Genomic DNA, 16,366 nt, shown 5'->3' with positions numbered 1-16,366 from the left:
AACGTACGGTTTTAAACCTGCCGAGCTGCAACATATTCCGTACATTTAGCCTGCACAGAAGTCTAAGAGTGTAAAAAAAAAAAACCTGGAATCATTCATGTCTTTTTTTTTTATTTAATTCTCTCCGTTTTTTTCATGTACATTTAAAGTCTTGTAAAAGTCATAGTCCTTATTGTTGCTCTTGAATTGTGACTGTTGTGACCATGTTTTTCCTCGAGGATTAATAAAGTATTCTTTATCTCTGTATTGATTTGTCTCAGTCATTTCATGTTGTCGGTTTGTCTGCTTAAATAGCAGTTGTACAATTAGGACTGAAGGAGCATTATATTGGACAGATTCTAGTATGACTGTTGATGCATTCTAGTCAGGACTGATTTAAATATCAGAGTATTTATAATAAAGTTATGTAATATTTTTCACATATGGCATTTTGTTGCACCATAATTGGAATAAATTCAGTCAAATGCTTTATAAAAGACATCATAAAGTCCAATTTGGTGTACAATCTCGGTACAGCTTTACACTGTGTGTGCGCGCGTGTGTGTGTGTGGGTGTGTGTGTGTGTGTGTGTGTGAGAGACAGCAAACAAGCAGTTTAGACCAGTGTGTACTCCTTATTCATCAGGATTCAGGCCTTTGACATTTAGTCATTGTGCTCGTCCCTTTCGACTGTTTGTCTCTCGAGGTCAGAGTGGGGGAAAAAAAAAAGCCAAACTCATCTCTCCAAGTGCCTTATACGTATAGTTTCACATCCTCCACTTTCTTTTTCCAGTCCTGTCTGCACTTTTATTTCAGCTTCAGCATTGAGTCAGACAGAGAAGTGCACAGGCACCAAAAAGAAAACAAGAAAAAAAAAGAAAAAGTTAAAAATATCTAAACGAATGTTCACCGACAACACAAAAGGAACACAATGTTTGAAAACAGGGACAGATTTTTGATCCTGTGGTAATGGTAATTTGTTTAAACCAGAAACCATTGCTTCACGTAAGAAGTGTAAGGAAAGTCTTAAACAGAATTTCCTCGGTATTTCTCTACACGTCGCTGCACACTCAGGTCACTTCTGATCGTGTTCAACAGAAGACAGCACGACGTCCCGCTCTCACTCTGAACGCTGAGGTAAAAACAGCTGGTGTGTTTGCATGCATAATACAACAAAACTGTTTAAATCATGCAATCCCAACTCCTAGGAGGAAAATGAAGGTAGTTGGGTGTGCAGTAATTGCTCCTTAGCAGAATAATTCAGTTAATTAAGAATCTTTTTTTTTAGGAATGTTTGTGCAAAGCTCTGCCTGCCCTAAATACATTAACTACTAATTCCCGAGGTCAAAGCCTAGCTTTTTAGCATTATTAAAACTCTTGTGTTTTAACACACTAACAGCCCATTAAAATGATCAAATGTTTTTTTGTTTTTTTTTAATTAAAAAAGAAAAAAACACACACACACACACACACACACATACATTATGAAACCATGCAGATAGAAAAAAAAGGAATCTTATTATTATTATTATTATCATTATTATTGATAATTTGCTATGAATCTTCTGATCATTACCTGAAATTGTTTTTTTAATTAATGATTTTGTTAAATAGCTAGAACAGAAATCAGCAATTACTATTGTGCCAAATAAATGTGAGATTGCTACAAGTGCCTCATTGTTGTATTTGTTTCGTGTCCAATTTTTTTGTTATATTTTTAAGCTCAAATTGAGTAAACAACAGGTCTAATTAATAAGACACCCTGTATAGAATAAAAATAAAATATTTAGTTGTGCATAAATATGTATGAATTTCTGATTTTAACAACTAAGTGAGAACATTTTACTTCCCGTAATTCAGAGGTTTCCACTGGGTACTGTGTGTGTGTGTGTGTGTGTGTGTGTGTGTGTGTGTGTGTGTGTGTGTGTATGATAGTGTGTGGGAGTATGTGTGTATGAGTGAGTGAGTGTGTGTATATGATAGTGTGTGGGAGTATGTGTGTGTATGAGTGAGTATTATTATGAGTACGTATGTGTGTGAGTATATTCGAGTGAGAGTGTGTGTATGCATGTTTGTGTGTGTAAATGTGTGTGTGTGTGTGTGTGTGTGTGTGTGTGTGTGTGTGTGTGTGTATATGCAAGTGAGAGAGTGTGTGTGTGTGTGTGTGTTTATGCGAGTGAGATTGTGCGTGTGCGTGTGTATGCCAGTGAGTGTGTGTGAGAGATTGAGCCCTACTATTGGGTGGCACTGCATCTTGGGTCATTCTTCCTCCACACTCTAATGTGCTTTGGTTACTGATCGCTGAGAGGTGGTGGGTGATGATGAGCATGATGATGATGAAGCAGAGTTACAACGTGTCAAGCCTTTACTGTTTACTCACAGCAGATGGTAGAGTTACAAGGCGGGTAGCTCTAAACAGCCACAGCACTGTGTTTATCAGCGCTGACAGAGCTGAAGCCTGCCTCGAGCTTACTTAACACACGCCTACTCGCACAGACACGCCGATGAAATGCCGTGATCGGCCGCAAAACCTTTATGTTCATTAACATCAAAGCTGCTATGATAAAGGTAAACCTGGAAAGTTTGCAAAAATATTTCAACCCTCATCTACATTTTAACCTGAACAGAGCACACTTGTTTAAAGGAATACTCGTGATAAGGTACAAACTGTACGGCCGATGCAGAAAAAGGGGTGTAAAAAAAACCTCCAGAGGCTTTTCACAAAGCCTTCACTAATGTACAGATCCCCAGAAAGCACATATCTAATCGGTTCTAAATGAAGCAGGTGGAATTTGCAGCAAAGCGGACAGAAACGGATGGCAGCCTGCACTGTACATTAGCCATCGCGGTGCCGGAATAATCCCATCCTCCCTCTGTGAGAGGACCTGGACACTTCTGCCCTTCCGTTATCTACCCTCGGAGTAAATCTGTGCCACCGGTGCAAGACAGAGCCAATTCTCGGGAGGTTGGCTTTGAAGTAAGACATAGATAATCATTTGGTGCAGAAGCTCAAGTATTAGCACAAACTTTCTCTGTATCTCTGTTTAAATTCGTCTCCCCTCAGACTGAGTTCGCCTCAAAGCCACAGCAACCTTTATGCATTTCTCAGCACATTCTTACAGCTAGCTACCTCGAGCTAGTAAACAAGCTTGTTTTCCTCAGTCTAACATCATTGCTTTTACCTGCATGTTTGCATGTCTGTGTGCACCAATGCAGATCTGGATTAAAAGAAAAAAAATAAATAAATCTGATTTAATGAAAGGACCGGAGCTTGAAGTATGAGGACGCCCAGATTAGCACCAGGATGACAAAAACGAACATAATGACCACAAACTGAGAATGACATGTGATCCTGAAAGCTGTGTGTTTGACCATCTCAGTCAGACACGCATGTGGCCCGTCAGCCAATAATAGCTAACATGCTCACATTTGTGTGACTAATCTTATCAAACACTGAGACAGGAATAAAAACCAACACCTCGATTATAACAAACCATCATTTGACACTTTTAAATCACAGTTAATTTTTTAAGAGAACAAAAAAAAAGTTCAAAATGAACACATTTCCCTTGTGATTTTTTTTTTACGCTTTATAATCAACTCAAGCCATCTTTCTTGGTGCAACTCATTTCACACTGAAGCTAAATGGCTCGTCTGTGCATAGAACCTAGACTATAAAATGAATTAGCATTAGGTAGGATTAAAGAAATACCCTTATGGGTAGGAAGCATTTCAGCAAATGTGCAAATGAGAAAAGTGCAAATGAGATTAAATTATTTGAATCTATATTTCTTTTTAAATAATGACTGGTTACAATTTCAGTGCATATGCAGTAACAAACATAAATACACGTGTCCACAAAAGATCTCAGTACACACTGGAACAAAGCCCACTAGCTGTGAGGGTACGAATGCCACAATGTACCGGGAGTACAGTTTCCAGCAGTTTAGTTTCTTGACGAAAATCATTTAAAGGAACACATTTAGAAAAAGGTGAGCGATTTATATACACGAGAAACGTTCAGATGTGTGAACACGAGCTCATGATGAGTGGGAGAGACGACATCGTATGTGTTCAAAAAGAACTAACCACCACGTAGAGGAGTATTTATCAATAAAAAGTTACATTTTGCTAAAAGTATTCATTGGGACAGCCTGTAAAAGTTAGACTGCGTGTAAAACCCATGGCTTTTTATCTACGCAGAAAACTACGATGGTTTCCCCACTGTCTGTTGATGTTTCACTCATTCTGCTAATAAAATGAGTGTGAGACTGCATGGCAGGAACGATATTTACAGCACACACACACACACGGCTGGGATCAGGACGTGTAGCATAATTACAAAAGCACATGTGAGGACCTCTGCAGCATGCTGATATGTTCCAGCGCCGCATCGTCGCTCTTGCAAATAAGTTTTGTTCGTATATAGCACGTCCTCCGAAATCAAAAAATGCTTTGTGAAGAATTATCTGCAAGCCAGATGGACAGACGTGGATACAAAGAGCTGACAGTTAACAACATGGATAGAGGAAAAAGGAAAGAACGAATATTTGCATGTGGAGGGTAAAGGTAGGCTTTTTGCTCATATCGCCACCTTTATAAATTTCCTTCTCAAATACAGACACAGTAAAGAGCATGTGCATTCACTGTCCTCCCTTCTTCTTTGTCTCCAGTGGGAGGCGTTCCCTTTGTGCAATGAGGCCTGGAGGGCAGCAGACTGCATCTTCCACTCGGTCCGGAGGGTTAACACACACACATGTAAAAGTGAAAGACCTTCAGCAAAAGCAACTACTATGAACACGCCGAGTGTCACAGACGCCGAGTACAGCAGTTTGTCACGACAGCCTGTCAGCCAGAGACCTCAGGCTAGCAAATGCTCTTCTTTCACAACCCCAACACATGCACGCACACAGAGACTTGTTTTTTCTTATCGTCACTTTAAGCACACTCACCCGAAGCCTGTTTTTTCCATCATGGCTCCCTCAAACACACACACAAACTGTGAGGTCAGGGTGAACGATCAGAGCTGTCAATTCACCCACATTGTAACACCTCTGCCAAGAGCTTTTCCACAATCCTCATCAAGCATCCACACAGAGAAAATACTGGGAAGCGAACCAACAACCAAAAATGCCAGTGTTTCCTGGCAACGTCTGAGGACATTTTCAAACAGGGCCAAAATGAAGACCAACTCTAAATAAGACACTGTTCTTTACAACTGATACTGGAAATGTCAATTGACTCAAGAAACCAGATTTCCCTTTTTTGGTTACAAAAACAGTTTGTCAGTTTTTGGTGAGCTGTGAAAGCAGTGAGGACACTGACGAGTTTTCTTCCCTTCCCTTCGCTAAGAAGTGGCTGTGTGAGCTTGTTATGCATGGTCAACGAGCTCGAAATGAAAACAGAAGCCTATAATAAACTAACCAGAACGTAAAACAACTGTAAATGAGCTAAAAGCGTTTCTACGTAATCTTTAAAACAGTAATCATTACAGGTCTAAACAATCCTCCACAACGCCGCAGAACTGCACAATTATGCCACAATTCACTTCGTAGTAGAAGAAAACAATGACTACCTACAAAGACCTATCAAGGAGTAAACTGAGTATGTGCACAGGGAAGAAATTGCCCTTTGGCCCAAAGTATTTATATACGAAAACCAAATTCATTTGTTCCTTTAACGTGGATTTTCTTTAACTTAAGTTGGAGTTCTTCACGCTAGCATTAAACCCCAGAGCACAGTTAATACATGGAATAACAATAAGTCACATGATCTGACCCCTTTTTAACCTCCTTCCTGATGGAGGCACCATCAAAATAGGAACAAGATCATCCAGGGATTAGATATGAAAACCATGTTAACACTCAGGTATGTGTCAGCATCAAAACACTCAACCCAAAGAGGAAGTGCAAAGTGCATGGGACTGTCCAAACAAAACTGCATACACACGCACACCACTCGGAGTATTCAAGCCCGAGGAAATAAATCCGATGGGTAAAATTTTGTCCTGATTTACGTTCACACGGCAGGAAGGGGAAACAAAAAAAAGCTGTGAAGCCAAGACCTTACCTGTCCTGGGACTGCTCCTCGTACATCCTTTCCTTGCCCTCTTTAAAGAGACGGATTGCCCTTTTCGATTTCTTCATCAGGCTGTCGATGTAGACTTTAAAGTAGTCGTTCTCACTGAGTTGTGCGAGTTTCTGGTTCTCCTCGTATTTGCACAGGATCATCCTCAGGTGCTGGTACGTGTCTGGCAGAATGTCCAGAATGTAAGGGGGGCTGTTTTTCAGCTGTAGCCTGGGATTCTGACACAGCCTCACCTAGAAGGAAAGCGCAGTCTGACTTTGTGCATTTGATATACATCAGATTCTAACTTTGTCTTTGTTCACACCTCAGTAACAAAAGCTAGAGAAAAGCTAGGCAGGCTACACGTGAAATGGTTAAGCTTAAGCCAAAAACATTCAACATGCACACATTCCAGGAGACTTAACAATAGTTTGCACAAAAAAAAAAACAAAAAAAACACTATCTTTCAACCGGAACCGTGAACATACGCTAAGTCCCAGTTTGTCTACTTTCTGTACAAAACAAAGCCCAAGATGAGAATTAGTGGGTCCCAAACTGTAGTATATTAAAACAAGCGTCACAAAGGTACCCGGATGATCTACTATTTCAGGTAGATTCCCAAAATACGGATTCTTTGATACTTTTTTCAGCTACTTGTGTGTTAAACAACTTTGTTTAATATTATACGACCTGGTTTAATATTACACATTTAATTGTTTAACATTACATATTATTATCTGCCAGATGCTGCAGATGTATTTCCCTGTATATGTATATCTCCTCTGAAAATATAATAAAAAAATAAAAAGGAATGGTAAATTGAATTTTATAATAAAATAGTACAAATTCATACATAAAATAGGACAATTCGTACAAAATCTGCATCTGTTTACAGAATCAGGTCATTTTGTGGATTTGTAATTGAATATATATTTTTGTGCATATTTTGCATATTTTTGCATCTACTGCATCCACTTTTATTTCTAGATCTGTTATCCTTTGTGTTGTATGGCTATGTTCAGCTACTCATGCAAACCAATTTCCCCCGTAGGGAAGTACCAACCTCTCTATGTATGTATGTTTGTATAAATAGTAATAAATAAAGGAAAGCTGAAATGCGATGAGGAGGATGTCCATAGTGACAGTGTGTATAACGAGGCATCGCCTTACAGGAGTTAGTAGTAATTATACCGTCAGAACTACGAGTGCACAGTAACTAGGTGAACTCGGATGCTGCAATATATACCTTTAAATATCTATTGAAATATATATAACAGGACTTTAAGTAGTTTAGTAAAAGTGCAGCACATGCAGGTGGAAGATTACATTTCCAGTGAGAAAGATGTATTTGGATGCTTCTACCTCAGCAACAAGGGAAAATTGTTTGGCATCATTATTTCTGAGTGTATTGCATAGAGGTTTCCTGAAGAGATCCATTTTGTCACAGGGCTCTTGCAATGTTTCTACTTTCTAAATGCATGTCTTAAATCCTTGATCATATACACAGTGTCTTCATTCTAAAGATCTCGTTTGGTCTATCAACAGCTTTCCACAAAAAAAATGCTTTAATTTGCACATAAATCCCAAACTTTTCCAAGTTTTCTGGACTTTACGCAACGATCCTACTTCAGGAGGGCATTTGTTTATTTATAGGCTGTTAAACTACATCCACAAGGAGGCTCGTGTTGCCAGATTTTGCCGTTTCAAGCTTTTTTTAGTTTCACTATGGAAAATTGCCTTAAGTCGAATTTTTTTTCTTTTTTGGATTGGTTTCAATATATTTGAGGTGGTAAAGTGCTACTGGAATGGTAACTGGTTTCAAGCTGGCGACTGGGTGAACTACTTTGGGATAAGGGGGGGGTTAAATAGGCATTGCGTCATCGTGAGTGGAGCCGGAAGCACAAGCCACACGCTTTTACCACTTTGTCCATGAGTTTCCATGTTTTTTCCACAGCTCGCCGGTCAGCCGCGGCCTGTTTCGGGGGTCCCACAGCGTCGTGAATGGCGTCGATTATTCCCAAAATGCGCCCTTTCCTGGGGTTCGGGGCGCGCGCGCCCACAGTCCGGCCACCGAGTGCGGTTGCCATGTCCTCCTCACTGTAAAAGAAGGAAAAGCTTTAAGCGCAAAGGAAAAGGACTAGCTGCTTCGTCATAATAAAAAAGGCCGAGCTACACGTTAGGCTCGGTCCGAAACCACACACTCGAAATAATAACACAACGTGTCTAAAAGTAGGGCACAAAAAAAGCACATATTGAATGCAGGCCAGATATTTTAACAGTGTTTAGTGTTTTAGTTCTGCAGCGGTTCAGGGACGTAAACCAGCTGACTTTAGAGGATGAAAAACAAACAAGAAAAAAAGCACTTTCTGTAGTCTTTAGTTAACTAACTAACTAACTAACTACACAAACTTTGTACCTTCAACTAAGCGCCACTTCTTGTAACAATTAAAAGTGCACAGTATAAAATGTTATTATACACATTACATACGTGTGTGTGTATATATATGTAGAAATACACACACACAAAACTGACAATAAAACTCAGTCTTTTTCTTCCTTTCGGATTTCTTACATTTCTTATGTTAGAATATATGAGAATTATTTTTTGCCTCATGTTAAACTAGTGTTTTGTTTGTTTCAGTATTTTACACCAAACACTTTTAAAAACCAAACCAAACCACGACGCTACGTTCAATAACATCTGTGAGCTAAAAGGCTAGCATTAAGTGTTCCTGCCTGGTACAGAGTGTGTTCTGGTTCCTCCATAAAGTCCAGACTTACTGCGGCAGGAGAGAGGGAATGTCAGAGCAGGACACAGGGAATGTCACAGCAGACTTCCCGAGTTCCTGAAAACACAGAGGTCTCCAGAGACTAAAGAAAAAGGCGATAAAAACAACACGAACACATCTATTCCAACGTCGGGTCAGTAAACCACATTGTTCCGGAAATCCTTCCCAACCAGAATAAAAAAGAAGGTAGTTTAAATCCTGTTTTCCTCGATAGGGAGGTTAAGCGAACACAAGCGCGTTACCAAATCAGTACGCTTTAAAAGCCGAGCTCGGGCTGCGTCCTGCTCTACTCACTCCCAACACCAGAAAGGGGGCGGGGTTACGACAAGAGATCGTCTTGGTGGGTGGGATTATGGAAAGTAAGCTCATTTTCAGCCAATTGCAGACAAGTAATAGCGTAGACTTAATATGAATATAATGACTAATGAAATAGTGAGGCGCAGTTGTGGGTGGTTGTGCATGCATATGTAGATCGGTTTCCAGTGGAAACAAATGATGTTGAGTGTCTTCAGACGACATGGGAGGTTGAATAACTGATGAGTCAGATTTAACATACAGTAGGTTCACATTAACAAATAAACCTTGACTGATTTATGTCTTACTTGATAGCTTGATAATAATAATAATAATAATAATAATAATAATAATAATAATAATAATAATAATAATAATAATAATAATTTCAAAATCAAGATTAAATTTTGTCCCATATTCAGCCTTACACAGTATGACATGCATGTTTTAGTGTCTTGTGTCATAAAAAGTATAAACTATAAAATGCAAGTTGAATCAAAACAGAAATAGAATGTACAAGCAAAGGGAGATGTGTAGCAATAATGCAATAATGCATTATGGTCTGTACAAAGAAATCTCCTGAGGTTTTCTGTGTCATGTAGAAAGGTCTTGAAAAATCCAAGCTCTAGATTTGTATTTGTTGTGGCCCATTAGCCAAGCCTTAGCCCATTGTCTCATTAGCCAAGCAAGTTAACCCAACATACATACCCCCAAAGATGCCAGCAATTTACTATATTCTGTTAATCTTCTTATACCTTTGTAATGTTATTTGTATATATATTTAATGAGATCTCACAAGATCTGACAGGAGGAGAATTCACATATTTGTCTTTTTGTCACTTAATTTTATTATATTTGTGCATCAAGCACTAAATGGGATGTCCTGTGCAAGGAAATGAAGAATTGTCGATCCACATACTGGAATCATTCAAGTCAGTCGTTTGGAAAGTTGTTTCTTTACATCATACCAAATTTTATTATTTCTTAATAGATTTACGAAAATTTTAGTTAAAATGACATTCGGTGTCCTGATGCATTTTTTCTCATCTCTTGAGCCAAAATCATGGCTCTGTGTCATGAACATGTATTTTTTTGCATTTGGGCTGGGGGTGAAATGCAGCATTTATTTGTTTATTTGTTTATTTATATGGATCACATTAGCTGAAAGTCTACGCAATCAGCTAGTCTTCCTGGGGTCCACTCTTAAAAAAAAAAAAAATTTACATTACAACAATAACAACATTTCAATCATCACTATTGATAAATATACACATTACATATATATACATATATATATACACACATACATACATACACATATGCATACTCATACATACATAAAATCTGATTTTAATTCATAACAGGACTAGACATAAATACAATATGATATATAATTACATTAATCAAGACATATAAAAACCTACATCAACACATAACACCGTAGACTACTTTTAAATGACAGCTTATTATGAAGCTGACGAAATTCAATGGGAATGTTATTCCAGATGACAATATCTCTATACAGGACAGTTTTCTTCATAAAATTAGTTTTTGGTTGGGGAGTCCTTATATGATCTTTATTTGCCTTTCTGGTGTTATGATTGTGCACAGAATTACAGTACATTATTTGATTAAACAGAGAAATAGGCATTTTCATTGTCAATGTATTATATATTATGGTGCTTAAGGTAACTGTTATTCTTTGGTTTAAAGTGAGCCATGAAAGAGTAGAATACATCTGATCTCTACTTGTTTTAATTGAGCAGCCCAGAACAAGTCTTGCTGCTTTATTTTGCACAATTTGTATTTCTCAGTACAGTATGACAAATGACATAATATTAATGACTCTGTAACTATTTTTAAAGTGTCCTGATTCAAATAATGACAACATTTTTTAGTTACTGCAATGCCGCATCCCATTCGGTTAACAATGGTATTTATGTGATCTGTCCAATAAAGACTACTATCAATAACCAAACCCAACAGTTTAGCTTTCTCTACTTGTTGTATTCTTTGCCTGGCTATATATAACTTTAATTCCGATCCATTTTCCGATCCAATTTATGTTTTGATCCAATAATCATACTTTTAGTTTTGGATATATTTAATACTAATTTGTTTCCACTAACCCACTCATACACCGAATCTAATTCTCTAGAAGAAAATGATGTATCAATGGTCATCTGAAACTTTCTAGCATGAAAATATGGTTACGCAAGGAGGAACAAACACATAATTGTTCTTTAACACTGTATATTATTTTACCAACCATGACTTAAAAAAATAAAACAATAGAACACCTCATAGAAATTATAATGGTTTTAATGGTTATGATTGGAATTGTATTGGTTTTAATAGAAACTGTAATGTCCCTGTGGGACTGCTAATTTTGAGCCTGCTATTGCTTCCATGTATCTAGTGGATATCATTAAGGATCAATAGAATATCTTTGGCAACTTGAAGGACACATGTTGTTATTTACTGGACACCAGTAGGGACCATTAGGTCATCATTAAGTATTGAGATTCTAATAAGTTTCTACAACAATTTCTTTGTTTGATTATCATGATTTAATGATCTACACAAACAAACATGTTATATAATGGAATATGGCCCAAAACACACCACATAATGGAAAAGATTTGGTAATGGATAACAGTTGGTGATTTTGTAAAGGTATTTGTAGTGAAAACCATTAGAATTTGCCACTTGATAATACTTTATAAACTAGGGTGTATTTGATTGAAAGGCTTCAAGAGTCATTTTATAATAATACACATCATCAAATGCATCATGGTGCCATCATCTTTTCCTATAAAGAATGAGCGATTCCCTTGATACAGTTCCCTATGAACTATCAATCATGAATTAAATGTGTACCATTAAATTTGGTTGGAGCCACCAAGCCTTTTAAAACATTGCGATTACCATAAAGGTTTCAGCAAGGATTTTGCTTAAGTTATGCACTCCATTGCAGATAATAAAACACACCTTTGAGGTTCCCCTTATACCTCAGATGGTGTGTGGGTCAATATATCATCAGTCTTATTGCTGTGCAACACTTCTGGCTACGAGTGCACTGATTCATCCAAAATGAGAGCCATGTTGAACACAGCTATGGCTTGTTTCGAAATACTGTTAGCAGATCATTTGGTTCATTTCCAACCTTCCTGACTTGATGAACAATTTATAATATTTGAAGCCATGTTAGTCATCGATTCATGAGCGATTTCAGCTTGAATCCTCAGTCAGTAGAGTGAGCCTTGCATTTAACAGTCATGATGCTGGCAGTGAACTGAAGCCTCACAGGACTTGACCAGTGGGTCATCTGATCTTATTAAACTAACTCAGGCTCACCGCCCTCACATTTAAACGCACCAACGGATCCATGTGCTCCGGGGCCTCGTGTGCATGGCTTTCATCAAAGAAAGAATGGAGAGAGAGAGAGAGAGAGAGAGAGAGAGAGAGAGAGAGAGAGAGAGAGAGAGAGAGAGAGAGAGAGAGAGAGAGAGAGAGAGAGAGAGAGAGAGATTGACGGGAGAAGGTGTGAGGCTTGGCTTGCTTTGGGTTTTTTGTTATATACACTAGAACTTAACAGAACTGCAAACATAATTAAGGAATTAAACCTCTAAGAAACAAAAGAAGGAGTCTGAAATGGCAGAGAGGTCAGAGAGAACTGCTGATTCGCTATATAATGCCGAGATAATCAGCAGAATGTACATGTTTCTTCTCCAGTGGCATGTGACACTCCTTCCCTTTTTCTGACTTGCAGATAGATAGATAGATAGATAGATAGATAGATAGATAGATAGATAGATAGATAGATAGATAGATAGATAGATAGATAGATAGATAGATAGATAGAGAAAGGGAGAGAGAGAAAGAGAGAAAATCACACAGATAAAGAGCAAAAAGGTCTCTTGGTGTGGTTTTTCCTTCTGCAGGTCTTCTAAGGTAAACGCTGCTATGTTACAGTAAACCAGTTAGGGATAAGATTTACCGTAATTAGTGTTGCACTTATGAGCTTTTTTTTAAAAAAATGTAACAATTTACAAACCACCTTTCCTGTCCCTGCATCGTGTGGAGAAGCGAGGCCTGTGTTCTGAAATGTGATGATCAGTATCGCTGACATTTCTATGAGTCATGTGTAGCTGCAGTGACTAAGCTCAAAGTTTAACACGGGCAAATGGTGCTTTTAGAGCATTTGACGGGAAGTTTGAGGCTATTTGCCTGCTTGGGAACCATTCTGAGTATACACTGAGTATGCAAACAATGCCAATAGAGCTTTTGTAGAGTAAATGAGGGCCTCTTGAAGGGGCTGAAGCTTTGCAGAGTTTAGAAATCATCATTCCTGTGACATGTTGAATTCCTGTTGTTGCAAAAAAAGGCTCAGTGTTTGTGATGATTCAAGATCTCCCCAGCGACACGTGTTTTCTGGTAATACACAGAAACTTTAAGGCAACATGTCAGCACTTTCCCTATAAAAGATGTCCTAGAGAAGAATTTGTTTTGCTAATGAGTTGTATATCAGCAGGTCCAAACTTCATTAATCATTAATTACTCATTAACGATTAGTTTCGCTGTAGCTAGTGAAAAGTTTATATTTACTGAATAATGTGGGTGGATCATGAGCTGCAGTTTCTTTGCATGCTCTCATGTCAGTGTGGATTTCCCTCCGGTTCTCTGGTTAACATGCTCGTAACTCGGTTGACCGTGCTAAAATTACCCATAACTGTGAATGAATGTGTGAATACTTGGGCATTCAGTTTATTTCAATAAATTTTATTTGTATAGTTTTATTTGTATAACTTTCAACAATGGACATTATTAGACAGCAGCTTTACAGAAAATGTTTAAATGTTATTTATATTTCTCCCTAATGAGCAAGTCAAAGGCTAAAAAGTCCTTGAGATGATATTAGGAAGAAACCTTGAGCAGAACCGGACTTTGAGTGACACCGAATAATGTGATTCCAATAATGTTGTTTCTGTAACAGCACACTATATACTCAAGTGCGATTGTGTAACCAGGAGCTTTTGAGCAACTTATAAGTATGAGCAGCATTGTAGTTTCTAAATTCAGTATGGTTTGAACATAAATTCTTTCCTGCCAATGCAATCAAATGTTTAATGATGGAAACCCGAGCACGAAACGACCGCAGAAACAGCAGCACAAAGCCACTGCCTTGGTCTCCGAGTGGTTCTATCAACAGCAATCTCATGTATCTCCAGGCTGCCGACATTGAGCCATCCTTAGTGTCCCATTCAGAGTGCCTCGTACCCAGGACAGGCTCTGGCTCAGCGAGTGAGAGTGTGAGTTTGAAAAATAACTCCAGAAAGCAAATAGCAAGGTGCAATTAAACCTGCAGGACAGTAGGGTTGAGCCAACAAAAGAACAGGGAGGGAAAATGTACCAGAATGTACAGTGACAACAACAGACTTACTACAGTGGTCTATAATAAGATAATCGATCTAAGGCCAACAGCATAGCAATGATGCTATGAGTGGCTGCAACGTTAGTAGTGACGCAGAAAGATGACTGGGGTCCTTATCACAGTATGTTCTCAAACTTCTGACAAACATTTAACTCAGAAAAGTTTCTGCAAAAGTACATCATGCCCTTTCATCTACATATAACAGCATGAATACTGATATCAATGAAAAAAGTCTGCTTAATCACCCAAACTGCTTCAAAGACAATCATGATCTAACTTACAGTCTGCTCATGCTGTGCTTTGCTCTGCACATATGTAACAGTCTGGTGTCTTTTAGAATAAAAAAAACCCCACAGAGTTGCATTTTGTGAGCGGGGGGCCGCAAGTTTCATAAACTGAAAAAACGCCCACCTTGTATTTTTTTAAGCATCTTGTTCTACACCATTATATTTGCTTACCAGTTCTAGACGGCAAAGTCAGCGCTCTCTTTGTAACATTTTTATCCATGATGCATGAGCACATGTGACCGAAAACACAAGGGTGCTATGATTACTGTTTACCGATTGGTCATCATGGAAATGAGCCCATCGTGGTTTTAGAAGCGAGGTGACACATAAATAACGATTATATGTTAAAATAATCCATGAAGGCACATAATTACATCAGTTAACACTTACTAAAGGTTAATCAAAGAACAAAATGGAAACAATACCCTATAATGAGAAAGAACCCTTGGTGAGTGAACAGTTTTGGCTAAGGTTTCCGTTAAAAACAAAATGACGGTGTATATTGGTTATTACAATTTAATTTTAAATGAATGAATAAATAAATAAATAAATAAATAAATAAATAAATAAATAAATAAATAAATAAAAATTTATTAGAAAGAATTTGTATAAAATCAACAAAAACAGCAATATTGTTTATCAACAACAACAACAACAACAATAATAATAATCTGACAAGCTTTTAAAAACATTTTTTACATAACATGACAGAGACAGATAGGCATCAGTCAAGTCGGGGGGGTTAAACCACAAGCTCTGTGGAAATACTGATAAAAAAAAGCTTCTCAGAACTTGAGAATTCAACAAATATTACAGTGTGACAAAAATGTAAAGGTACACAAAACCCGGTTGGATTCGTATCTATTCTGTCGTTTTTTTTATATGGATAAGACTTACTGAATTTGTTATGAATTGTAAAAAGCTTTCCCCATCAGTTATAACCGAAAAACTCTTTAAACTCAGTGGAAAAAAGTACAGAAGCACTCACACTTGTACCCTCATTAAGAAATGCAAATTTTATTAATATGAAAATGTTTTGTAAAAAGCCCCTTTAACGTGACACACGTTTACCTCCATTCCGCCTATACAGGGGCAAAATAAATGAAGTCATTTGCTGATTGGAACATGAGATACGCTAATATGTTATGACTAAAGAAAACTCATCAAATATTCGGTAATAAGATTTTCCACTGAGACCTTAATTGCTAAAATAATTTTACGATAAAAGAGATCCGTCTCGCAATTCATTTTTAACACATTCTCAAAAGGATGTATTAATAATAATGATTTGAAAGGAAAGAAACACAAGTTGAGTTTTAGGAATATGAGGTGTGTTGTAGCATGACTTGATGTGTTTAGTGAATTAGTGTTTGGCAGGGGTAAAACACTACAGAGAATAGCATTGGGTTGAGAAGTGGATAATACTACCTCTCTCTCTGTGTCCATTCAGCATTCTATCAAACATCTGGAAGGTGTCCAATTCATCCATCACCCTAGCCTGTACACTAAGCACTACAC

At 37.8% G+C, this 16,366-nt stretch overlaps 1 protein-coding gene across 2 annotated transcripts in view; it reads right to left on the bottom strand.

Annotated features, from left to right (window-relative positions):
* cblb (Cbl proto-oncogene B, E3 ubiquitin protein ligase) overlaps nt 1-9,143 on the bottom strand; it is a 71,627-nt gene extending 62,484 nt beyond the window's left edge. Inside the window, exons 1-3 of one of the 2 annotated variants that reach the window (XM_027151287.2) lie at nt 8,781-9,143; nt 7,964-8,141; nt 6,048-6,298 (exon numbers count right to left, since the gene is read on the bottom strand). In XM_027151287.2, coding sequence (XP_027007088.1) covers nt 6,048-6,298; nt 7,964-8,131 — 419 coding nt within the window. In that variant the 5' untranslated portion in view covers nt 8,132-8,141; nt 8,781-9,143. The remainder of the gene's footprint in view (nt 1-6,047; nt 6,299-7,963; nt 8,142-8,780) is intronic. The other variant, XM_047805032.1, reaches the window with a different exon arrangement.
* Nucleotides 9,144-16,366: the final 7,223 nt, after the last annotated feature.

Source organism: Tachysurus fulvidraco, chromosome 20 (genome assembly GCF_022655615.1).
Source record: "Tachysurus fulvidraco isolate hzauxx_2018 chromosome 20, HZAU_PFXX_2.0, whole genome shotgun sequence".
NCBI lineage: Eukaryota > Metazoa > Chordata > Actinopteri > Siluriformes > Bagridae > Tachysurus > Tachysurus fulvidraco.
The sequence above is the reverse complement of the archived record's forward strand: the minus strand, read 5'-3'. Positions and strand labels throughout refer to the sequence as shown.